Source organism: Phoca vitulina, unplaced genomic scaffold, assembly GCF_004348235.1.
Source record: "Phoca vitulina isolate PV1807 unplaced genomic scaffold, GSC_HSeal_1.0 scaffold31, whole genome shotgun sequence".
Classification (NCBI taxonomy): Eukaryota; Metazoa; Chordata; class Mammalia; order Carnivora; family Phocidae; genus Phoca; species Phoca vitulina.
Genome location: NW_022589734.1, coordinates 23631848 through 23657645, shown reverse-complemented (window position 1 = coordinate 23657645; position 25798 = coordinate 23631848). Strand labels below are relative to the sequence as shown.

The window sequence follows — 25798 nt, the reverse complement described above, 5'->3', positions numbered from 1 at the left end:
CAGAGACCATATAGCCTGCCAGCTGAAAATAGTTACTATTGCTCTTTAAGAAAAAGTGTGTTGACTTCTGGCCTAGTCTATCCTAACTATGATAGAACTGGAGGTCTTTGATAAGTTCCCTCGCATGTTTTGTACACAACACAAAAGATATTTATAGTAGTCAGCCTCCAAGATGGCACCAGTGATCCCCAACTCTGAACACAAGGGTATTCATGTGCACTTCCTTCCCACCCCGATAGAACTGACTTGTGGAAGCAATGTGGGAGTCATGGAGGGTGACTTCCAAGCCTGGGTCATAAAGGATAGTGTGGCTTTCATCTCTCTCTCTCTGAGATCACTCACTCTGGGACAAGCCACTACCATGCTCTGAGGGCACTCAAGAAGTCCTACGGAGAAGCCCACGTGGTGAGAAACCGAGCCTCCTGCCAAGAGTTCGAGAAGTAGAAAATAAAAAACAGAGAGACAGAAAGGGAGTGGGGAAAGAAAAAAGGTTAAAAAATAAAGAAAATCCATGGTACAGTATGAGTATTCACATGCATATTCCTTGGATTCTCAACCACATTCCAATTTTGGGGACAATGCTGGCAACCTGGCCAAATCTCATTTTCCAAGCCTCTATCTTGCTTTAGGCCTTCACTAAACAAATAGCCCACTGTCAGCCTGCAAATGAGTACTGACCTCCCTAGCTTGGGCCCACATGAAATTAGGCTCAGATTAGAGGAGAAATTAAGAAACTTCCTACTCCCCCACCCCCACCCCAGCAAAGGTCTCAAAACATAGTTTCTTTTTCCTTTTTATATCATTTTTGTATAACCTTGTGACTCCGTTGTGGATGGGAAGGCTGTATGTGCTAGAGTCTATGCCGTGAATAAGCTCTGTTGGACTGTGCAATTTTTCTTAGCCCACATTATCATAGTTATCTTAGGTGATAAACCTGTATGGTTGAAATTTGGAGACCAGGTCCCTGGTGCTGCTGGTTCTAGGATCAAATTGTAGAGTATCAGAGATAGTTCTCCAGGCCTGCATAGTTTAAGCATAAACTTGTCCTGTATCGTGCTTATTAATCTTTGTATCATAAATATGACCAAAAGTCAAGACCATGTCTCATAAACTTAATAGCACTAATGAAGGAACAAAATATTTGAGAATTCCTGAAAAATCTAGCATGGTCATAAGTATGAGGGGAGATGTTGAGAAAACCAGATTTTTTCTAAGACAAGAGAAGCCGTGTGCAGACAACATATATTTTAAAGGTAAATTATCTGGTTCCTTTTAGAAGAGTGAAGAACAATTGTTAAACACTTCATTGGCTTTCTTACTATCCTATATGTAGGCTATGTAAGCATATGCTTGAGTAATCATTTCCTGACTTGGAATGAACCCAGAAGAGGTGGCTTGCCTAGAGGTCAGGAGGTTAGACTTGGAGCCTTCTGGATCCAGGGAGCGAGCTAGCACAGAACCTTCATAAAGTGTTCTCTTACTAAAAATGTAACCTGTGGTGGTACCTGCTTTCCAACTAAGAAGATGTTACACGATGTATCTAATGGTGCCATTTAAACCCTCCAAGGGGAGATTAAGCAGATATTTTTATTTTATTTTATTTTATTTTATTTTATTTTATTTTATTTTATTTTATTATTTTTAAAGATTTTATTTATTTATTTGACAGAGACACAGCGAGAGAGGGAACACAAGCAGGGGGAGTGGGAGAGGGAGAAGCAGGCTTCCCGCAGAGCAGGGAGCCCGATGCGGGGCTCGATCCCAGGACCCTGGGATCATGACCTGAGCCAAAGGCAGACGCTTAACGACTGAGCCACCCAGGTGCCCCTAAGCAGATATTTTTAATCAAGGTGCCATCCTCCTCACTCCACAAATCCCACTGTTAGAAGCAGCCTAACTCAAAGAAGCCATTTCTAACGTGATTGGGTGGTTTTTCCATTGTTAACGAAGCTAAATTTTAACTGAGTTCTATCTGACTTTTATCTGAATTTCATCAGAACATTGCGGTCATGGCTTTTTAAAAATGTATTCCCTTTGATTATCCTTCCAATTTTAAAGCCCTTCCAAATTGTAGAGAAAATTGAGCTAGAAGTGTTTTCTTCCTCCAGGGCACATTGCTGATATTTCTTGACTCATCTCACTGAGACGTGACACAGACCCTCAGAAGACAGTGTTATAGGAGTTGTTCAGCTGTGACCAAGAATCTCCAATTCTGTTTCTTAGTAGCTGAAATGGGAAACTTCGTTTTTTACCTCGACATCTGCTCCTGTTTTCATGATTCATGATTATAGTGATGCAAAAACTTTTCAGTGGTTTCCTAGATAAGACACCACAAGAATAAGCAACAACAAAAGAAAAAATAGATAAATTGGACTTCATCAAACCTTAAAACTTTTGTGTTCCAAAGAACAGCACCAAGAAAGTGAAAACACAACCCACAGAATGGGAGAAGATACTTGAAATCATATATCTGATAAGGACTTATATGTAGAATAACGAACTCTTACACCTCAATAATAAAAAGACAACCCAACTAAAAAAATGGACAAAATCTCTGAATAAAGGAAACGACAGATGTTGGCGAGGATGTGGAGAAAGGGGAACCCTCCTACACTGTTGGTGGGAATGCAAGCTGGTACAGCCACTCTGGAAAACAGTATGGAGGTTCCTCAAAAAGTTGAAAATAGAGCTACCCTATGACCCAGCAATTGCACTACTGGGTATTTATCCCAAAGATACAAATGTAGGGATCCGAAGGGGTATGTGCACCCTAATGTTTATAGCAGCAATGTCCACAATAGCCAAACTGTGGAAAGAGCCAAGATGTCCATCAACAGATGAATGGATAAAGAAGATGTGGTATATATATACAATGGAATATTGTTCAGCCATCAAAAAATGAAATCTCGGGGTGCCTGGGTGGCTCAGTCATTAAGCGTCTGCCTTCGGCTCAGGTCATGATCCCAGGGTCCTGGGATCGAGCCCCATGTCGGGCTCCCTGCTCGGTGGGAAGCCTGCTTCTCCCTCTCCCACTCGCCCTGCTTGTGTTCCCTCTCTCTCACTGTCTCTCTCTCTGTCAAATAAATAAATAAAATTTAAAAAAAAAATGAAATCTTGCCATTTGCAACGACGTGGTTGGAACTAGAGGGTATTATGCTAAGCGAAATAAGTCACTCAGAGAAAGACAATTATCATATGATCTCACTGATAGGTGGAATTTAAGAAACAAAACAGAGGATCATAGGGGAGAAGAGGAAAAAATAAAACAAGATGAAACCAGAGAGGGAGACAAACCATAAGAGACTCTTAATCATAGGAAACAAACTGAGGGTTGCTGGAGGGGTGGTGGGTGGGGGGATGGGGAAACTGGATGATAGACATTAAGGAGGGCACGTGATGTAATGAGCACTGGGTGTTATATAAGACTGATGAATCACTGACCTCTACCTCTGAAACCAATAATGCATTATATGTTAATTAATTGGATTTAAATTTAAAAAATAAATTAAAAAAAGAAGAAATTTCTCCAAGGAAAACAGAAAAATGGCCAAAAGCACATGAATGGATGCTTCACAGCCTTAATCTTTAGGGAAAGGCAAATCAAAACCACCATGAAATACCACTTCACATACACTAGGATAGCTAGAATCAAAAAGAGGGATAATAACAAGGATGTGGAGAAATTGGGGTCCCCATCCACTGCTGATAGGAATGTAAAATGGTGCCATCACTTTGGAAAACAGTCTGGCAGTTTCTCAAATGGTTAAAGATAGAGTTAACATTTGCCCCAGTAATTTCACTGCTAGGTCAATTCATTTCTCTCTGTAGAGAATTGGAAACATATGTCTCTACAAAACCTTTAATCAAATGCTCATAGCAATATTATTCTTCATAGCCAAAAAGGAGAAAAAAAAAACCCTTAAATATCCATCAGCTGGTGAGTGGATAAACGAAAGATGATTAATCTGAAGAATATGAAAGCACTAATTGGAAAAGATATATGCACCCCTATGTTCATGGCAGCATTGTTTACAATAGCCAAGTTAGGGAAGCAGCCCCAAGTGTCCATCCACAGATGAACGGATAAAGAAGAGGTGGTGTTTGGGGCACCTGGCTGGCTCAGTCAGTTGAGTGTCTGCCTTTGGCTCAGGTCATGATCCTGGGGTCCTGGGATCAAGCCCCACAACGGGCTCCCTGCTCAGCAGGGGTCTGCTTCTCCCTCTGCCCCTCCCCCTGCTTGTGTTCTCTCTCTGTCTCTTTCTCTCTCTCAAATAAATTTTTTAAAAAAGAAGATGTGGTATATAGATACAATAGAATACAATTCGGCCTTAATGAAAAGGGAGGTAATCTACCATTTCAGCGACATGGATGGACCTTGGGGTATTATGTTAAGTGAAGTAAGTCAGATGTATGATTTCACTTATAAGTGGAGCCTAAACAGTAAAACAAACGAACCAACAAGAGGAAAACAAACTCATAGATACAGAGAACAGAGCGGTGGTTGCCAGAAGGGAAGGGGGTTGGAGGCTGGGCGAAATGGGTAAAGGGGCTCAGCTGTATGGTGATGGGTAGTGACTAGACTTTTGGGGGTGGTCACTTTGTAGTGTACACAAATATTGAATTATAATGTTGTATACCTGAAACTTACATATAAGTTTACCTCAATTAAAAAATATGAAATATTCAGTGGACTATTACTCGGCATTAAAAAGGAATTAAGTACTGAAACATACTAGAGCACAATATGAATGAACCATTATGCTGAGAAGCCAGTCACAAAAGAACACACATTGTGTGCTTCCACTTATATGAAATGTAAGAGAAGGCGAATCTACAGAGACAGAACATAGGCTAATGGTTGCCTAAGACTGAGGGAGAGAAAGAAGAGGAGTACCTGCTAATGGGTACAGGGTTCCTTGTCTGGGTGATGAAAATGTCCTAAAATTGCGGTGATGATTGGACAACTCTGAAAATACTAAAAACCATCGAAGTGTACACTTTAGGTAAATTTTATGGAATGTAGCTGTTATTAAAAGAACTCTCCTATGGGGATGACATGGGTACAAGTCAGGGCCAGATCAGCAAGCATGAACCAGGGGCCTGTTGTCATGGGGGAGGTGGTGGTGCGTGGTGGCGACCGGGGGCCGAGTCTCGGCATTGGCTCTGGAGTTGGTCGGGGGCAGGGGCAGACTTGGGGCTTGAGCAACTTCTTCCAGAGAGGAGGTCCCGCGTAGCTGCTGTTGCGACCCAAGATCTTGATTCACATCCATAGATCGGAATATTGGTGTACCAGCCATCCTCAGACACCTCACTGAGGACTGATGGGGAACCTGAGGCTTGGGGGGGTTACAAAGCTTGTCCAGAGTCACACAGGGTGTAAAGGGCACAGCCAAGACTCAGAGCCAGCTTGTAAAAAGTAAAATGAAGAAACTATGGCAAAGTTTTAGGAGAAAGAAAGACATTTAGGTTCCAGAGGCCAGTCGTCCACACCAGTGGCAGACAGCAGATGAAGGACGGGTTCGTACTGGACAATGTCGCTTCCCAGTGAAGGACCGTGGCCTCGCAGAAGTTGACGAGTCAAGAGGAATGCGCATCGGTGAAGATGCTGTTGAAAGATTGAAAGCTGAAAGGCAGTTCTCCCAAGGCTTCTTTGGAAAAACTGGAAAGAAAGCAGGGAAGGCAGTCCTGTGGGCATCAGCAGGTGGACTCAGAGTTGTGGATGAAAAAACCGAGGACCTCACAGTTGAGCAGACAATAGAAACAGTTTCTTCCTGTGCCCCACAGAGGACCTTTGATAGAGCCGTCTCTGACATAAGTCGTGACGGCACCACTGGGCGCTGGATCTGTCATTGCTTCCTGGCCGTCAAGGACACGGGTGAAGGACTGAGCCACGCAGTCGGCTCTGCTTTTGCGGCCTGTTTAGGACGGAAGCAGAAGCAGGAGAAGGAATACAGAGTGACTGCTACTTTTGATGCCAGTGATGAGGGAAGGGTCCTTCCGTGTCACAGCCGCCACCGAGCAAACAGTAAGAGAGGAGAGTCTGAAACAAATCCAAGATGCCAAGAAGTGCCAGGAGTGGGAGGGGAAGCAGAGAGTATCAGCTCCCCGCGCTCACAGACCCCTGGTGCCTTCAGCACGTCCTCCCAGGGCCCCCAGAGGTCCTCCCATCCGCCCCGAGGACCAAGCCAGTGACGGGTAGCTTCGCAATCTCCTGACATTCAAGATAATGACACTGACTCAGCCTTCCGTGGTCCTGCTGCTAAGCCAGACCTCACTGCTCTCGCACCAACAGCAGTGTCTGCGGAAACGAACCCTTGTGCCCAGGCCCCCAACGCTGCGAACAAGACAACGGCAGCCCCACATTCGGGGACGGAGAGCGGTCGGTCTACTGGCGCTGCATCTCCGGGTCTCTCCGGGCTGGTCGCAGAAGCACTCCCGCCGAGGCTGACCGCCAGTTAGAAGAGGGGTTCGAGAGCCCTCAGCTGTCCTTCTGCAGCCAGTTGTCCAGCCTCCTCCATTCACTGCTATTACCCTACCAGCGCGGCCTTTCCCAGGAAAGGCATTGCTCACCTCTCTCAGCCTGTGCCAGTGGGCGTGGTCCCACCCCTGCAGCCAGCCTATGTCCCTGCCCCGTCCTATCCTGTGGCCACCAGGATGCCCTGCCCAGCCCTGAATGTGCCTGTGGTGGGCATCACTCCCTCCCAGACCGTATCCAACGTGTTTGGCGCCGCAGGCCACCCTCAGGCCGCCCACCCCCCTCCGTCTCCCAGGCTGGTCAAGCGGCAGACATTCCCTCAGTCTGAGACGAGCAGGCTGCTTCCAGTCCCTTCTTGAAGCCGCCTGCTCAGCACCTCAACGGTTCTAGTAGTGTTAGATGATGGCAGGTTGGCCTCAGGAGATAAGCATGCAGAGGGGCCTGCAGGCACCTGCCCCATGGATCCTTTGGAAGCCCAGTGGGCAGCATTAGAAAGCCCAGTCCAGGCAGCGTACTAACCCCTCTCCCACCAACCCTTTCTCCAGTGACTTACAGAAGACGTTTGAAATTGAGCTTTAAGCAGTCTCTGTGGCCTCTGTATTTTGTCTGTACTTAGGCAAGGGCAGGGGCAGAGGCCAAAGGAGCAAAGGGAACTTTGTGTTTCCAATCAGTATACTTTTCACTAGTCCCAAAGGTCCCAAGGAGCATGTCCAGGCAGAGTTCTGTGGGAGGTGATTTTGAGAAAAATGGGGAAAAAAAGCATTCTTAGAGAAGAGTTGTCTTGCAGTTAGGCTAAAGAAGTCAAGGAAATGTTGCCCTCTGTTCCCCTCTGACTCCCATAGCCCCTTACAAATCTCTGACAATGGAGAGGCAGAAGTATCTGAACAAGAATCTGTATTCAAAGCGTATTTACTGGAATATAAAACAGTGTGGGAAGCAAAATGATTTCCCTTGTTTTTTAAGCCATTCACCTGCCATCCTCAGTACTGGCCTTAGAGATCAAGACCATGGTGGCCTGTGCTTGGGCTGGGGACAAGAGGTAGGCTATGCAGAATTCCCAGGAGGGCACATCAGCAGCTGCCTAGCAGAGCTACATTTCAGGGGTAAAGCTGAGCTTTCACTTTAAGTAAGAATAAATATTATAAATATTTATCAAAAAAGCCAAAATCTTTGTTGTTTTTCCTGGTTTAAGTCCAAATGTTTGTGTTTACGCATTAAGAATATTTTAAATAGTTCTCAATATTAAAAAGTTGTAGGAGTTGTAAGTAACCTTGCCGAAGGTGAAAGGGTTAGCCGTAAGGAATTGTACACAAGATTGATTTATCAGTGATGCCTACTGCAGTCGGGGGAAAGGCTGGGGCTTGCAGATGGGATCCCTAGCTTATTTGGTACCATTCATTTTACGTAGCACATTGCAGCAACAAATCATGCATATGAGCAACAGAGCCACTGGGTTGGAGTTTTAAAGAAAATCCGGGGCGCCTGACTGGTGAAGCTGGTTGAGCGGCGCCTCTTGGTTTCTGCTCAGGTCGTGATCTCCTGGTGGTGAGATCGAGCACTGTGAGGGGCTCCATGCTCAGCGTGTGGAGTCTGCTTGAGATTCTTTCTCCCTCTGCTCCTCCCACTCATGCACTCTCTCTCTAAAATAAATAAATCTTAAAAAAAAAAGAAAGAAAATCAAAGAGCAGTATTTTCCTGGTTTTAAAACCTGTGAAATTCTAATGTCGTTATTTAACAAAATCAAACTAAATACACTCTACAGAGAATATGTATTTTCTTTTATGTACTGCTGCAGTTTCCTTCTGTTAATCCTCTACTTTGTTTTGACACTAAGGTGACAATGACGATCATAGCAATAGACTGGAGCGCAGACTACTGTTGGTTTGTCATGTGAGTCTTGGTAGGTTTTGTTTTGCCCTTTAGGTTTTGTCCCCGCAAGTTTTTGTGGGGATGGAGATTCTAGTTTTATTAGCTGTGTGTGTGTCCATCCCCCGACTTGTGAAGAACAGAACATCCTCGTGCCAGTTGCAGCCACTGGACCTCTGGTAACAACTAGAGACCCCATCTCATCTTTACTTTTGAATGTTGGTCTTACAAGCAAATGTAAGTTATATATATTTATACTGATGAGAATTTATAATCTGCTGTAACAAAAATAAATATTGGTGGTAGAAAAAAAAAGACAAGAACCAGTGTTAACTTTCTAAATACCTTTTTTTGGTAACCAAAATGTTATAAACTACCCTAAATCTTCAGTTGTGATCATCTCCAATTATCATTAGTGCGTGATTGTTAAAATCGATCAGGGAAGCACTAGCAAAATGTTAGCTTCATCTTTTCAAGGTTAGCAATAATTTGGAAACCGCAGGAACTTCATCCTTCAGTTTTGGACAAGAATTTATATGGAAGGGTGGCTCCCAATTAATTCTTTTGGCTCACGGGTGGGAAAAAAAAAAGGTTATTGCAGGTAATCTATTTTGGTTTTCCCAAGTGAAGGGCAGTAATTTGAGGACGCACCGTAAATTTCACCACGGTGAGTGGTTAGTTCATAAAGGAGCACAGCTTTGCTTCCGTCAAGTATTGACCTTCGCTGATCACTGACATGGAACTGCGTCGTCAGCACATCAGCGGTCCTGCGAGCCAAGGACGTGGGATTCAGCGAGCAGCAAACGTCCAGCAGTACCCTCTTCATATCGTGCTAAGGGGTGGACCCGCAGCGGATCAGCCCTGAGGTCCTGGCGGGTCCCAGCAGCAACCGACTCCGGACACGGGGACGAATTCGCGCGGCGGGCGCGGCCGCCGTTCTCCGGGGTCCCCGCGGCCACGCTCGCTCCCGCGGCGTCTTTGACCTTCCCCGGAGCCCGCGGCCCGCCCCCCGTGCCGGCGCGCGTGGCGAGGTGGGGACGGAGCCGCGTGGGGCCAGCGGAAGAGTCTCCCCGCAGCAGCGCGCTGCTGACCCTCCAGGCACGGAGGCCCCCAGTCCGCCTGTCGCTGCAAGATCCTGCGGTCGGTTAGAAGTCAAGCGCAGAGAGGTGCCCCGGCGATCTCCCCCGGCCTCCAACACACACTTCCCTCTCCCTCCCTCGCCCCGCCCCGCCCCCGCGTTCCCCTCCGCTCCGCCCCCCGGCTCCGCTCGGTCCGGGCCAGACCTGTCGGAGGGGCTGGCCAAGACCCCGGAAGAGCGACTCCATCCGGGTGCTTTGTCCGGGAGCGAGGAGGGCGTGGCTTTATGACGACCGCGGGGGGGAGGGGCGAGGAGCCAACTCAGGAGCTGGGACTTCCTGACGGAGGGGGCGGCGGGAGTACGGGTTGTCCCTTGCCCCGCCCCATGGAAGCTCCATACTGCACGAGAGGGGCGTCTCTAGCCTCAAACTCCCCTCTAAGGCGGGAATATCAGCTAAGAAGTCTAAATCCAAAGACTCCCCCTTTTCAGAGCTTCTTCACGGCCTCTCGCCCTGCCCGTCTTTCCTCTCTGCTTGATTGGCACAAAGCACTTTCCGCCTCCAGCCTCCCCTCCCCCTCGCTCGGCGCAGATGGTGGCGGCCCGCGCGGTGCGCAGCCGCAGAGAGTTCTGGGCGGTGCCGCTGAGGGGCGTGTGACGCAGCGGCCGTCGCTGCCATTTTAAGTTGTTTGTTCTCGCTTCCCTTCTCAAACGCGACTCTGCCCCGGACCCGGGAGGCGCCCGAGGCCGCCGCCGTTTCCGCAGCCAGCGGTTGGGGGCAACGAGGCTGTGCCACCGCGGACGCTCACCCTCCGCTTCGGCTCTCCCCCTCCGGGTCTCCTCGACCTTCCTTGCTGAGAGCCGGAACCCGACCGCGGGGGGAAGAAAGACTCGAGAGCAGATGCTTGAACTGAAATAACTTTCTTTTGGGGGGTTTGCTTCGCTGACAGACCCTTAGCGCAGGGCTCCCCTCCCCTTCCTCCCCTCCCCCTCCGCCGCCAGGACCAGTCCTACCCCTCTTTCCACCTCGTTTCTCCTCCTCTCTCTCTCGCCTTCGCCGCCGCCTCCGCGTCCTTCCCTCCGCCGCCGCCCGGGGCGCCGAGCCAGACTATGGGTCCCAGGTGGGGGCTGAGCGGCGGCAGCAGCGCGGGCGGCCCGGTCACAGTGCGCACTGCAGCGGGGATGGAGGGGCTCAGTTGGCTGGTGGTTTTCTCTTGACATGGCTCCTGCCCGTGCTGCGAGCAGCGCCCCCGCCGCCGCCGCCTCTTCTGCCGCCGCCACCGCTCCGCCCGCAGGCTGCGGCTAGAGGGCCCGAACCCCGCCCGAGAGTCGGTCAGTGAGTCCCGGTCTCCGCGGGGACAGGGAGGGGATTTCCCCGTCACCCGCCCCCGCCCCAGCCGCCTCAGTTCCACCCCCTGCCCCCTCGGGAAGCAAACTAATGACCCCACCCTAAACTATCCAAACTCGGGAAACATGGTCTGTTCAACGTGAGAGAGAGAGAGAGCGCTAATCCGGGAACTTCAGGGGTTTTTTTGGGGGGGGGTGGGCTGGGCATACTTTCAAAAAGTAATTAATATTAACACAACTATTTTCTTTTTTTCCCACTGATCCTTCCCATTTATCCTCTCCCGCCTACTCTACCCGGGCGGGAATTGTTTCCACGATGAAATGAGTGAAAACCTGAGTGATCCTGTGTCTCCCGTGGTGCGAGTGAGTCGCTGCCGCTGAAGGCAAAGGGTGGGGGTGGGACCTGGGGGGTGGAAGGCAGGTGGTCCCTGGGCACCGCCTGGGGTCTGGAGAAGAGCCCGCCACCTTTGCCTCAGCAATGCTCGCAGGAAGATAAGTCGCACTCCCCACGGTCTTGAACGGGGGCACATTCCTAGGGAAGGCTCCCTTGGGGAATGTAGGACTCACTGCAGGGCTGGGGGTGTTGGGATCCCGGGCATGAATCAGGTCTAACCACAGAGCCGGAAGAATAATTATATCGTATTATATACCCCCTTTCTCTGTGCCATCATGATTTTCCATGGCAGCAGCATTAGCAGCCGCCTGGGGGTGAAAATGTGGGTGATGGGGAAGTTGGTAATGACTCCGCTGTTTTTTCTCATGGCTCCTTTGGGCAACAGCTGTCCGCCCCCGGTGTACACTGTAGTTGATTGCAGGGAAGCCCTGTACCTCTCCCCTTCCTTCTCTGCCGATTTTGCACTTTTCTCTTTGCTCACCACCAAGTGTAATCAATAACAAGCACTGACAATACATAGCAATAGTGAAATCTGAGATAACTGAAGAATTAATTAGGTACTACAGCCATGGATCTGGCTGGGTAAAATCCAATTGGATATTTCAGTTTCATTCACCTACCCTGTTTTGGTGTTTTGGAGGGGGGGTTGGGGGGGGTTTTCTTTTTCCCTTTTTCTTTGTAATTTTTTTTTTTTTATTTTGGTGTTTGGAAAGCAGGGATCATCACACTTCCCCTTCCCCGTTCGTTCTCATAATCCCTTCTCTAAAGAGGGGGGAAAATCCGGATGGATTTTAAGGATTGGACTGGTGTCAGCTGTGTTTTATTGCACACCTAAATCCCGGTAATAGACTTTTCATTCCCCGCCAAAGCCTTTATTTTGGCATTTAAGCCAGATGTGTTTTCCAAAAAGTTAGTTCCAAGTATTTTCTTCTCTCTTTCTTTCCTTCCTCCCCTTCCTTTTTCCCATAACCCCTAACGTTATTGTCCAAACATGACTGGACAGCAGCTTTTGTTTCTTGACCCTGTAATATGACAGTCTGCTAATATTGCCAGAAGGTGCAGTTTTTGGGTTACAGTCGTGATTTTAGCTATTCAATCATATTAGCAGGAAAAAAATGACTTGTTTCTGTTGTACTTGAGTCTTAAGAAAAAGTGCCCATAGTTTAGTGACAATTTCCAAAGGCTTTAGTACCACCTGTATTTCAAAATGGGGGACCCAAACTCCCGGAAGAAACAAGCTCTGAACAGACTACGTGCTCAGCTTAGAAAGAAAAAAGAATCTCTAGCTGACCAGTTTGACTTCAAGATGTATATTGCCTTTGTATTCAAGGAGAAGGTAATTTAAAATTCTTAATGTGAATTAGCACAAGTGATTTTTGTAAGTGTATATTAAGTTATTTGTTACCCGTAAATAACTGTATATTAGTTTAAAGAGTGGTTGACAAAAATCTACGTGTATGCTTTAACCTGGACCCTCCCGAGCTTTCGATCATTTCCAACCCAAGGAGTACCCAAGCCTTCCATTCGTAGTTACACCGCAACTACACATGCAGAGAACGACCCGGGAGGGTTCTTTTTTAGGTAACCTGGGGTGAGCAACATTGTAAAACTCTCACTTATGTTTCACAAGAAATTTCATTTATGTGGAGTTACATAGAGAACGTTATAGCTGAATTTAAAGGTTGTCTAAAGTGGGATAGTTGAAAGTGGTGAATTAGAATCAAAATGTTTATATGCTAAAAGTAAATCGTCTGTTCAACTTCATGCTAAAGGTACCTTTTCTCATGGTACATTTGATGAAATACAGTACTCTTTAATTTTTAGGAACAATTACATACTGAAATGGTTAATTTGTGTTTAGAAGTGCAATTTATTAAAATTCAAAAGGACCTGAAGAGGAAATTTAAACTTTGAGGTGGCTGGGGAACATAATCAGGATTAGTTTCACAGTTAAATAGCAAATAAGGAGTTGTGAGTAGTCGAGAACATGATAAAAGCAGTATTTTTAAATCTGTTTGACATGAGATTAGGTTATGAGTATAAGGAAATACTACTTTGATTTTTGCAACTAAGTTGTGAGCTAATTTCAAATTAGAAATATATTCTTAGTGTGGTATGTACTTAATGTTCGGAAGTTTCCCGAGTATTTATCCCATTCTTGACTCTTTTATGAAAGAGTTTATTGGTACAGGCATTCCTCAGTTTTATTGCGCTTCACTTTATTGTGTTTTGTGGATATTTTGGTTTTTACAAATGGAAGGTTTGTGGCAGCCCTGGGTTGACTAAGTCCATCAGCGTCATTTTCCAACAGCATTTGCTCACTTTATGTCTCTCTGCCACGTTTTGGTAATTCTTGAAATGTTTTAGGCTTTTTTATTAATGTATTTGTTACGGTGACCTATGATCAGTTACTACAAGTTACTGAAATCATATGATGGTTAACATTTTTTAGCATTATTTTTCAATTAAGATATGTACATTGTTTTTTTGGACCTAAATGCTTATTGCACACTTAATAGTGTAGTGTAAACATACTTTTTATATGCACTGGGAAACCAAAAAATTAATTCAACTCCCCGTGATACTTGCTTTATTGCTGTGGTCTGGAACTGAACCTGCAGTATCTCCAAGGTATGCCTGTGTTTAAGAATGCTCTTAGCAGCTCTGGGATAGCATGTAAAGTGGTTTCACAGTGGTTTGTTTTGGAGTGATTATCCCAAGATTGGGTACTCCAGGGATTTACTTCTCCATTCTGTCTTGTTAATATGTTGACTGCAGAATTGATACGATCAGATTTTAACTGAGGATATTATAATGTAAGCTCACTAGAAACACAAGATACAGGTGGTGAGATGAGATTTTGGTATTTAATATATGAGATGCCCCAGGTTGTACCATCTAGTTCTTTAACACCATAAAACCCCATTGTTACTCTTAGGAATGGACAGTATGCAGGCAATTGTCCTGAGTACGTTCATGAGTTTTATATCCTATATTGATGAGCACTTGGTCACAACTAAATTTGAAACTCAATTTGGTAGACTTTTTTTCTTGTTTCATATATTGACAGTTGTTATATTATATCTAAAAGGAGTAATGGAACTTAACCCTTTTAAGGAGTTAAAAAAATGTTAATTTGTACAGCTTTGTTTTTAAACTGCTGAGATTTTAATTTATCTGTATGTAGAATCAGTTAAATGAAAATATATCAAGAGTAAATCACTTTTTTTTTTAAACAGTAGGTGTGTCTAGTGTTTCTTTCTCAGTGCTTAAGAAATACTGTTTAAAATAAGTTACCTGTTATGGATACCATGATACCATAAAACCATGCAGTAAAACATTCTGATAATAGCCTATTTGTGTGTGGTTGGGGTAGTGGGGCTTGGGGGAATAACAGAAGGATCCACCTATTTGAAAATCTGTACAAAAATTACCTGAGTTAATAATTTTGCTGAGTTAGAGTAAAGGTACATGACATTGTAATATGAACTGGGTGTTAAAAGACAATGTGCTACTGGTGGGTTAATAGACCTTTTTTTTTTTTTTTTTTTTTTTTTTTGCTTTTAGAAGAAAAAATCAGCACTTTTTGAAGTGTCTGAGGTTATACCAGTTATGACAAATAATTACGAAGAAAATATCCTGAAAGGTGTGCGAGATTCCAGCTATTCCTTGGAAAGTTCCATAGAGCTTTTACAGAAGGATGTGGTGCAGCTCCATGCTCCTCGATACCAGTCTATGAGAAGGGTAAGTTCTGTTTTTCAGTCTTGATTTGGTCAGTTTTTGTGAGTTAAACTTGCATTTCCCCCGTAAGTATGGGTAGTTACTGTGGTCACGAGTTGACTTCAGGGGCGCCTGGGTGGCTCAGTCTGTTACGCAGCTGCCTTCAGCTCAGGTTTAGAATGGATAACTTTTCCTCTGGGGTATTATGCTGATAATGGTGTGTATTATTGCTGGGAATAATGTTTTATGTTACTGTTCATTAGATTTTTCTTTTTGGGGCGAGAACTAACATCATGCTCCTTATAAATAAGGAACTTAAAGTAGAAGGAATTATTGTTCCCAACCTTCTAAACTTCTGTAACTCAACTGGAATTCAAAATGAACATACTTGAAAAGACATCCTCATAATTACTGGGGTTGGGGAAGGCTAGAGAGAACCATGTACTGGTCTGAAAAAGGTTTATTGGCCTTTGAAAATTAATACACTGGACTATGATAAGGAACGAGAATGGAAAAAATAGTTTTCTGTAAGTATATAATAAAAATAGCATTTCAGCTGTAATAAGAATGTGAGTAATATTAGAAGTTTCAAGACACCTTTGCTTAAATGTTAACTACGTTCTGATTTTGAAGAATGGAAATAAAAATACAGGAACTTCACAAGAAAAAAAAATCAGCTTCAGTTGGAGTCTTCACCTATGTGCTGATTAATTTAGGTCTTGGTGTGAGCAACACTGGACTGGGTGGTGTAGGTGGACTCTACGAGATAATTAGAATTAGGCCATGAGGGATTCAGATTATATACAGTCCTGTTACCTCTCGGTATATAAAATGATACATAGTGGACCTTTTGTACTTGTGAAATGTTTCTATAATCAAACCTATAATTTGTGACATACCTTGTTAGAGCTTTGTTTTCTCTGAAAGTAATTTTTTCTTTAATCCTTTTATAGGATGTAATTGGCTGTACTCAGGAGATGGATTTCATTCTTTGGCCTCGGAATGATATTGAGAAAATTGTCTGTCTCCTGTTTTCTAGGTGGAAGGAATCTGATGAGCCTTTTAGGCCTGTTCAGGTATTTTATTCTAAGTGTGGTGTGTGCTAAGTGAGTAAAAACTTCTGGAATAAGGCCTAACTTAAGAAAATTTTGGGGAATATGCATTACTCTAATCGGTTTTATTACTTCATAAGTTGCTCCCATCTGTTTGAATATTGTGATACAAGAGGAGAAAGCGTTTGGGTGACAGAATCTCTTGAGAATGAGGTAGTCCTAACTACCCCAGTGTGTCTTTAAAATAATGGCCAGAGAAAAATCTTTCAGGGTAGATTTGTGTTGATTTGTCGAAGGGCCTATGAATGAACTTGAGAAGATCTCTCCCCCGCACCATCCAGCTTTCTAACGAGTCTGATCTAAGAAATGCGTTCAGAAACCCTTTCCCAGGGGCGCCTGGGTGGCTCAGTCGGTTAGCATCTGCTGCTCCCTCCCTTCCTGCCCCTCCCCTACTCATTCTCCCTCCCTCTCTCTCTCTCAGAGAAATAGTCTTTTTTATTTATTTATTTATTTATTTTTTTTTTTTTTTAAAGATTTTATTTATTTGACAGAGAGAGACACAGCGCGAGAGGGAACACAAGCAGGGGGAGTGGGAGGGAGAAGCAGGCTTCCCGCGGAGCAGGGAGCCCGATGTGGGGCTCGATCCCAGGACCCTGGGATCATGACCTGAGCTGAAGGCAGATGCTTAACGACTGAGCCACCCAGGCGCCCCAGAAATAGTCTTTTTTAAAAAATCTTTTTAAAAATGCCTATTTTAGGCTGATTGTTTAGAAATACAAAGTTATCATTGAAAAAATTTGCATTCATCCATTACTATGAACCATCTTTATGGTGCTTTTGTGTATGATAGACAAGTTGGTATACTCCCCCTGTCCCCATGGTAATGTTCCTACCCATCAGCTCAAATTATTATTCCTTTTTCTAAGATTCACTTGACAGAAATAAGTTCTAAAGATAATATATAGCCTAAAGAAAGGTAAAAGTATTCTGTATTTATGTGTGTCTTCAGTGGATAATATCTGACTCACATGAACTTGTTGGAGAATAGAAGTTGGATATAAAAAGCAGGAAGACAGGAATGGTAAGGCATGTTTATCAGAGCAGGTCTTGCACCTCAACTGAGAGGCACTCTTAGGATTTTTATTATTTTTTTAATTCAGAAATTTCCATTGAAAAAAAATTTGGTGCATTACTCATATTTAATGTCTTTCTTTTTTTTTTCTTTTTTTAAGATTTTATTTATTTATTTGACAGAGACCCAGCGAGAGAGGGAACACAAGCGGGGCGGGGGGGTGGGGAGAAGCAGGCTTCCCGCTGAGCAGGGAGCCCGATGCGGGGCTCGATCCCGGGACCCTGGGATCATGACCTGAGCCGAAGGCAGATGCCCAATGACTGAGCCACCCAGGCGCCCCTTTTAAAATTTCTAATACTGTATCTTTCCATCTGAGACATTATTTGGAATAGTTGTTGTTAAAATAGTCTTGTCTCAAGTTAAGTCCTACTTTTTGAAATCATGGCTATTTATTGAGTGTTGACTGTGCTAGACTGTGTCCTGAATACTTTATATACATTTAATTTTCATCCTTATGAGAACTATGCAGATAGGAACCTCCTTTTCCAAAGGAAGAAACTGAGGCACTTAGAGATTAGGTAAACAGCACAAGATCATGTAGTTAAGTGGCAGTCAAGACATAAATCCTGTAAAGTTTATGCTTTTAATTTGCGACTCTGTACTGTGGGAAGTGCCCTGTACTATGAAAACCTTAAATTATGGACTGAATATAAGCACTATGTAGGATAGAGGTAATGTCGTGTAATTTTAGAGTTCAACTGCAGGAAACAAGTTCAGTGTAAAGATGAATTTACTTCCCCAGTAATTTAAAATAAATGAGTATCCTGATCCTGAATGAGAAGGCTTAAATATAAATAACTTAGTTCTTAAGGCAAATGAGAAAAGGAAAGGTCAACTTTAACTTGAAAACCTTTTTTTTTTTTTTTTTAAGGTTTTATTTATTTGACAGGGAGAGACACAGCGAGAGAGGGAACACAAGCAGGGGGAGTGGGAGAGGGAGAAGCAGTCTTCCCGCCGAGCAGGGAGCCCGATGCGGGGCTCGATCCCAGGACCCTGGGATCATGACCTGAGCCGAAGGCAGACGCTTAACGACTGAGCCACCCAGGCGCCCCTTGAAAACCTTTTTTTTTTTTTTTTTTGTCTTGAAGTGCTTGAAAATCTAGATAGTAATGAGATTTAGTAGGAACCATAGTAAAGGTTGTTTCAGTAATGAGTTCCTGCTATATTCAGAGTACTGTGGAGTACTGAGAGGTGCTATTAAAATATCTCTTATTTCCTCTTTATCCCTAAATGCTCTTGCTGCAGGTAGTTTTTATCACACTATTCAAATACTTTGTTACTTCTGGGCACTGCTTTCATGCTGCTTTAATTAGAGTTTTCTTCTTGGTGTGGACTGTTCCTTCCCAAACCTTTGTATATTCACTAGGGAGACAGTGCATGAGCAGGAGCCAGGGGCAGAGAGTGAGGGACAGGTGGATTCACTGATGAGCACAGAGCAGAGCCAGACGTCGGGGCTCGATCCCAGGACCCTGAGATCATGATCTGCGCGGAAGTCAGATGCTTAACCGACAGAGCCACCCGGGTGCCCCAGGCAGTAGTCTGATTTTTGACACGTGTTTATGTCGGTCTTGTTCCAGGAATGGCATTTCCCAAATTACCTTTTCTGAGTGCTTTCCCCAGGGAAAATTACTGTCCTCTTTCAAGGCCCAATCCAAAATCACCTGCTAATACTGCCCACAGTGCCTACTGTGTTAGTTATTTCTCCCTTCTTCACATGGCACTTTGAAGATAACCCATTTTAGGGTTTTACAAATAACGACATCTTATTCTAGAAAAGATCTGAAGCAAGTTAGGTTTTATATTTGCATGTGCTGTGCCCTTTTGGGCAGTATAAGAGCCCCTTAAGGGTGGGATAACCTTATTCATATTTTTTGGTATTTAATGACATTCTTTTCATATACTAAGAGTTCAATAAATATTTGAATTTGTGCAGAGGTACAATTGAATATCATATTTACACAATCGTTTGTAGGGATAGCGTATCTTATGGCTTGAAAGAAAAGCTGGGTGCTAAAATTCTAGATGGCAGGAACCGATGATTTTTCCATGTTAGTATTTCCTATAGTCTTTGACGTAATGAGAGAATAAAAACTGAATCAACTGGACTAACAGTCTTTTATTTTTTTTAATAATTCAACATTATCTAAATATGAGATTCTTTAAGATTTCCGTTTCTTGAATTCTCCATTAGCCTAGTCATTTCACCCAGCATTTGGTCTCCGCAGACATTTTGTGGGAGGATAGAGTTGATCTTCCTCATGTTAAAAGAGTAAAAGACTGTTCTGATTTGGTAATAGTTCTTCATAATTTAAAATTTTTTTTTTTTTTTAAAGATTTTTTTATTTATTTACTTGAGAGAGAGAGAATGAGAGAGCAAGCACATGAGAGGGGGGAGGGTCAGAGGGAGAGGCAGACTCCCTGCCGAGCAGGGAGCCCGATGCGGGACTCGATCCAGGGACTCCAGGATCATGACCTGAGCCGAAGGCAGTCGCTTAACCAACTGAGCCACCCAGGCGCCCTAAAATTTTTTTAATCTGAAAAATGTGCATAACATTTTAAACATTTTTGAGGGGTTCATATATCCTCAAGCCCATCTGTGTGAGGACTGGAACTATATTTCAGGTGTGGGCTTTAAAGCCCCACTGTTTCATTTCATTAACTGTTTTGATGGTTAGAACCCATCAAGGAGTTACAGGAGAGGAAGGTGAAGTTTAGAAGAGTTAGGGGATATGTACACGGTTACATAAGTAGTGAGATGTGCAGCTAAGAAGTACTGAGTTGGGAGTCTTGAGCAAAATAGGTTTGAAAAGTCTCGTTTTAGAGGCATCTGGGTGGCTCCGTCGGCTAATTGTCTGACTATTTCAGCTCATGTCATCATCTAAGGGTCTTGAGATTGGACTCAACTCAGCGGGGAGTCTGCTTGAGATATTCTGTCTCTTTCCCCCTTCCTCCTCCCCCCTCCCCACATGTGCACGCTCTGTCTCCCTCTCTCAAAAAAAAAGAAAGAAAATCTTGTTTTATAGAATTTGACCTAAAATCATTGAGAATTAGGATCGAGTCACTCTGATGCAAAGTTTTTCTTGAAGGTCAAATTCTGTAATGGAGTGCTGTTCCCTAGAACATTCTGTGATGAAGGAATATATCTCAGTAGACTGTTCAGAATGGTGGCCACTGGCCACATCGGATTATTGAGCATTTGAAATGTGGCTAGAGTTACTGAAGAACTGAATTTTAAATTGCATTTAATGAATTAAATTTAAGTAGGCATGATTGGCTGCCATATTGGACAGCATATAGATGTAATAGATGTTTCAGGTAGGGTAACATCTTTGTAGTTACATGTAAATGTATTTCTTCCTTAGGCCAAATTTGAGTTTCATCACGGTGACTATGAAAAACAGTTTCTGCATGTACTGAGCCGCAAGGACAAGACTGGAATTGTTGTCAACAATCCTAACCAGTCCGTGTTTCTCTTCATTGACAGACAGCACTTGCAGGTAAGCTTTGTTTGTTTAACTACTTAACAGCTCATTTAAAAAGCTCATTTGTGGGCGCCTGGGTGGCTCTGTTGGTTAAGCGACTGCCTTCAGCTCAGGTCATGATCCTGGAGTCCCAGGATCGAGTCCCACATCGGGCTCCCTGCTCAGCGGGGGGTCTGCTTCTCCCTCTGACCCTCTCCCCGCTCGTGCTCTTTCTCATTCTCTCTCTCTCAAATAAATAAATAAAATCTTTAAAAAAAAAAAAAAAAACTCATTTGTTAGACTATTTTCTATGTTAATTCTGTTCTGCCACTTCAACACTGCATTATTTTTGAAGTTATTTAAAAATCAAACAGCTATCCTGGGCCTCACCCTAGAACAGTGGTTCCCAAATTTTGCTGCATAGTAGAACTACCTGGGAGCATTTAAACGTCATGATTCCAATGGCAGTAGAGTTTAAGAAACGCTCCTATAGAGCTTTTCTAATGTAAAGTATGGTCAACAAGATGGTGGTAACAGATCCTTAAATATGTAGAATCTCATGCCCTACTCCAGTCCTACTCGGTCAGAGAATCAATGTTTGGAACAAAATCCTTAGATGAGTAGTAACACATTATATTTTGAGAAGCTTTGGCCCTAGACCTTTTAAATAAAAATCTAAAGGGATGAAGTATATTTGTATTTAAAAGATCCACATGTGCTTTATTTTTTTATTTTTTTTTAAAACACTAAAATAGTCCTCCTAATTCATTAATTTATCTGATAGGAGTTCATAGTTTAAAAATTATTTTACATACAATTTCTCAAGATTAGACCAAAACTGAGAATGCTATATTTAAACACACTCTACTTATTTTTTAATTTATTTACATAATTTATAGCTTTATTGAGTTATTATTGGCATATAACCTGTGTATCTACTTCTTTTTTTTTACAATTATTTATTTATTTATTTAGTGTTCCATGATTCATTGTTTGCGTATAACACCCAGTGCTCCACGCAATTCGTGCCCTCCTCAGTACCCATCACCAGGCTAACCCACCCCCCCACCCCCTCCCCTCTAGAACCCTCAGTTTGTTTCTCAGAGTCTCCACATGTGTTTTAAATAAGCACTTCCAATTTAAGCAATCCAGGTGTTCCATATTATTTTTTATTCTCTAGAACATTATTTTCATCAACCTAAATCTGAATATCCTCACTTGGAATTTATAACAGATATCTTGTTAAAAATAATTTTAGGGGCGCCTGGGTGGCTCAGTCGTTAAGCATCTGCCTTCGGCTCAGGTCATGATCCCAGGGTCCTGGGATCGAGCCCCGCATCGGGCTCCCTGCTCGGCGGGGAGTCTGCTTCTCCCTCTCCCGCTCCCCCTGCTTGTGTTCCCTCTCTCGCTGTGTCTCTGTCTGTCAAATAAATAAAATATTTAAAAAAAAAAAAATTTTAAAATAGCACTTTAATTACCATTCATTCAGCAACAGAGTGCCTACTTACTGTGTGCCAGGCACTGTACACTGTGAACAAGACAGAAATTCTCCATTATGGGGGAGGCAGTGGGGCAGAACAGTATGCAGTTGGTGAGCGCTCAGAGGAAGTGGGGCGGCTGTGTAAGCTGTTGGGTATGAACTCTGATGGTGACACCAGAGGAGGCCTTTCTGCGGAGGCAGTTTAAAGACTTTTAGAAGAGTATTTGTGATACTAATTTTGATTTTTTTTTTTTTTTTAAGATTTTATTTATTTGAGAGAGAGCAGGAACAGGGAGAGGCAGAGGGAGAGGGAGAAACGGGCTCCCTGCTCAGCATCATACTCTGACATCATTTCTTGTCTCTTCTGTATACAGACCACAGCTTCATGTCTCGATTTAGATCATCTGTCTCTGAAATGTCTTTAACTTTACTTTCCATTAGCAAGTTGTCATGGTTGACTTTCCGGACCTTAAATTTTTTGTTTTGAATAAATTCTCTAAACATTTAGTTTATAATCATGTTTATTCTTTCTGTATTTTATTTGGCAAGGTTTTGTCTTCCTGACTAGATTGAGGTCCCTGTGGGTACAGACCATAATTTATTCCCTTACTCTCTGTGCTTTGTTGCTGTGTCTGTAAGTGCTTTATGCAGTTGTGGGAGAGTGACTTCATGTGACAATTGATCAGCTGTGTTAAGGCTTTATTAAGATTATTAAAATTATTCCCCTTTCAGACTCCAAAAAACAAAGCTACGATCTTCAAGTTATGCAGCATCTGCCTCTACCTGCCACAGGAGCAGCTTACCCACTGGGCAGTTGGCACCATCGAGGACCACCTCCATCCTTACATGCCAGAGTAGAGTGCTGACCGGCAAAATGGACAAGATCAGAGAGTGCAGCCGCATTGGTTTTCTTGTTTTCTTACACTTTATTCTTTCAGAGTTTAAAGAAAATGGACTCATGCACAGAACACTATGCATTTTGAAACTTGTTCATCCTGGATTTTTTTTTTTTTTTTAATTGTGTCTCAGAACTTAAAAAAAAATTAGGTGTCTTCTGCACGGACTGTGTGAAAGAAGATGCTTTGCACATTTGCTGCACTGCATTAGCATCTTACTAAAAATGTGAAATGAAAGGACTATTGTTCACTGAAATGCTTAAATGTATCTGAAAGCACAAGGTGATACTCATTTTTGATGGTCTTTCCATTTGTGCTGGTTTTTGCCTCTTTGACATCTGTCAGCGGTATTTAGAGGGTGAGAAGTGAATGTAAAAGGTATAAATAACATTTAAAAAAACTTAATAGCTTTGCTGTAATCACCGTTGTTCCAGAGCACTCTCAGATTCACTCTAATGACCAGAAGTGGTTGTTTAAAAAAAAAATACATAGATACACAACCACGGGAAAGAAATCTTAAATGGGAAAAAAAAAAGCATCTCATTGTAGGCATTCTTGCCTCATGTTTTACTGGGCCATGTTTGTTTCCTGGTACTCATAAATGTATGTGTTTTATTTCCAGATCTCTTTCCCCAAGTTGCTGTTATAAGAGTATTCTGCTGAATGTGGATAGTTTATACACATGAAAGCAGATCAGGAGTCTGAAGTAGCTAAAGCAGCTATAAAACTGAGAAATACATTCATAGCTGCAGAAACCATGATAGGTAGAGGACTTTCCTTTTTGGTTTTTGTTTTTTGGTTTTAAAGAGATTTTATTACAAAGAAAGAAAATCCAGTGAATTGTGCAGAAATACTGGTTTCTACACCATCCTAAAGAAAAACGTATGAGGGTTTTTTCGAGTAGAGAAAAGTTACTAAAGTTGGCATCTAAAATTGTTAAAAAACCATTGAGTGTCAAAGCTCTAAAAGCAGAACTCATTTTGTGCAATGAACATAAGGAAAGACTACTGTATAGGTTTTTGGGTTTTTTTTTCTTTTTAATGAAGAAAAGCTTTGCTTAAGGGTTGCATACTTTTATGGAGTAAATCTGAATGATCCTACTCCTTTGGAGTAAAACTTAGTGCTTACTGGTTTCCAATTGTATTTAGCTTCTGGTTGGAATTTGAAAAAATGAAAACCTAAATAAAATAGGTGAAAGTTCCCTGACTATTCAGGTGAATACACAAAACTTGATGTGGTAACTTTTTTTCCCAAGTCAATGGGTAGGTGTTACTGATGACCTTGGGGGTTATTTTACAGTCCATAGTTCAACGGCCAATTCAGAAGGACAAAAAATGGCAGATGCGTTTGTGATTTCAGAAATAGGAATCAAAGACATTTTGTCAGCTTTAACAGTGAGCAGGTTGGCTTATTCCCTGCCTCATGGAAAAGAAAAATAGACTTCCTGGGCTCCACACCCAAGGTGGGGCTCGAACTCACGACCCCAAGATCAAGAATCACAGGCTTCACTGACTGAGCCAGCCAGGTGCCTCAGAAAAATATTCTTTATTTCAAAAGGCTTTCACATGTTTTCTCATCAATTGAAAATTAGAATCTGTTTGAACCAATGCATGTGAATGTTTATCATGGGCAGTCCCTGTTCAAAACTCTGGTCTTAGAGGGGAAGGAGCTACAGAGGTTTAGTTAACTTGCCCAGGCTCACATCCAGAGCAGGGATGGATTTAAGACCAGGCTGGCTGGCTCTGTAGAGTCCAAGCTCTTAAATGTTCTACTGTATTGAATTATACTTGTGTAGTTATTAAGGCATGCACTTTAGCAGCCCTTGGTTTTTAAGTTTTTATTTTAGGATAAATTTAGAAAAAGTTGTAATAGAAAGCTCCTGTATAACCTTTACCCATGTCTTAGCCACATTTTTTCCCCACTTTTTCTACATATATTTATACATCTATTCTGAACCATTTGAGAGTTTGGTCCATACATCATGCATACATCTTTACTCCTTACCCCCTAGTACTTAGCATATGTCCCAAGTATGAGGATATTCTTGCATAACCACAGTAAAGTTAACAAATTCAGGAAATGTAACAGATACACCTTAATCTATCGTCCATACTCCAGTTCTGTTAATTGTCCTAATATTCTCAGGTCCTATCGTAATATCCTGTGTTTTTTAATCCCCCTACCATTCACTACGGGACCCTTGCATTTAGTTGTCAAATCTCTAGTCTCTAATCTGGCCTTTGTTTAATGACTTTTTTTAAGATGACAGACTGAAAGCACAAGCAAGGGGAGCAGCAGGCTCTCCGCTGAGCAAGGAGCCGGATGTGGGACTTGATCCCAAGACTCTGGGATCACAACCTGAGCCGAAGGCAGATGCTTAACCGACTGAGCCACCCAGGCACCCCTGACCTTGACACTTTTGTAGAGTAGGCTTAATGTTTTAAAATATAAAGTGTTCCTCATTTTGCATTTGAACGATGTTTCTTCATGGTTCAATTTGGGATTATGCACTCTGGCCAGTACCCAATTCAAGTGACCTCACTCTTCCCAGTTAATATCCAGAAATGCACTGTCACTTTGCTCTTGGTTGATGTTAATTTTGATTGGTCAAGGTGGTGTCCTGTTTCTGCATTGTATAGTTAACAGTTTTTCTCCTTGCAATTAAGAAGCAATCTGGGAAACAACATGAACATGCCCTGCTCTTTATCAGAAGCACCACTGATGATTTCCCTTTTTTGCCGTAACCAATCTTTTTTTTTTTTTTTTTTTTAAGATTTTATTTTTGACAGAGTGTACAAGCAGGGAAAGCAGCAGGCAGAGGGAGAAGCAGGCTCCCTGCTGGGGAGGGGAGGGGCTCGATCCAGGACCCCGGGATCACAACGTGAGCCGAAGGCAGACGC

At 43.1% G+C, this 25798-nt stretch overlaps 1 protein-coding gene and 1 pseudogene across 2 annotated transcripts; both read left to right on the top strand.

Annotated features, from left to right (window-relative positions):
- The first annotated feature begins 5251 nt into the window (after positions 1 to 5251).
- LOC116645032 lies at positions 5252 to 7054 on the top strand (annotated as a pseudogene).
- A 3032-nt stretch (positions 7055 to 10086) lies between these two features.
- On the top strand, positions 10087 to 24126 carry CUNH6orf62 (chromosome unknown C6orf62 homolog). 2 transcript variants are annotated; one of them, XM_032424877.1, is made up of 5 exons: positions 10087 to 11126; positions 14725 to 14901; positions 15831 to 15953; positions 20424 to 20558; positions 22735 to 24126. In XM_032424877.1, exons 1-5 carry the CDS (start codon positions 11085 to 11087, stop codon positions 22858 to 22860), a joined length of 603 nt encoding a protein of 200 aa, XP_032280768.1. In that variant the 5' UTR covers positions 10087 to 11084; the 3' UTR covers positions 22861 to 24126. The 2 variants fall into 2 exon arrangements, with proteins under 2 accessions (XP_032280768.1, XP_032280767.1); XM_032424876.1 differs by having other exon boundaries at positions 10088 to 12493.
- The last annotated feature ends 1672 nt before the right edge of the window (positions 24127 to 25798 follow it).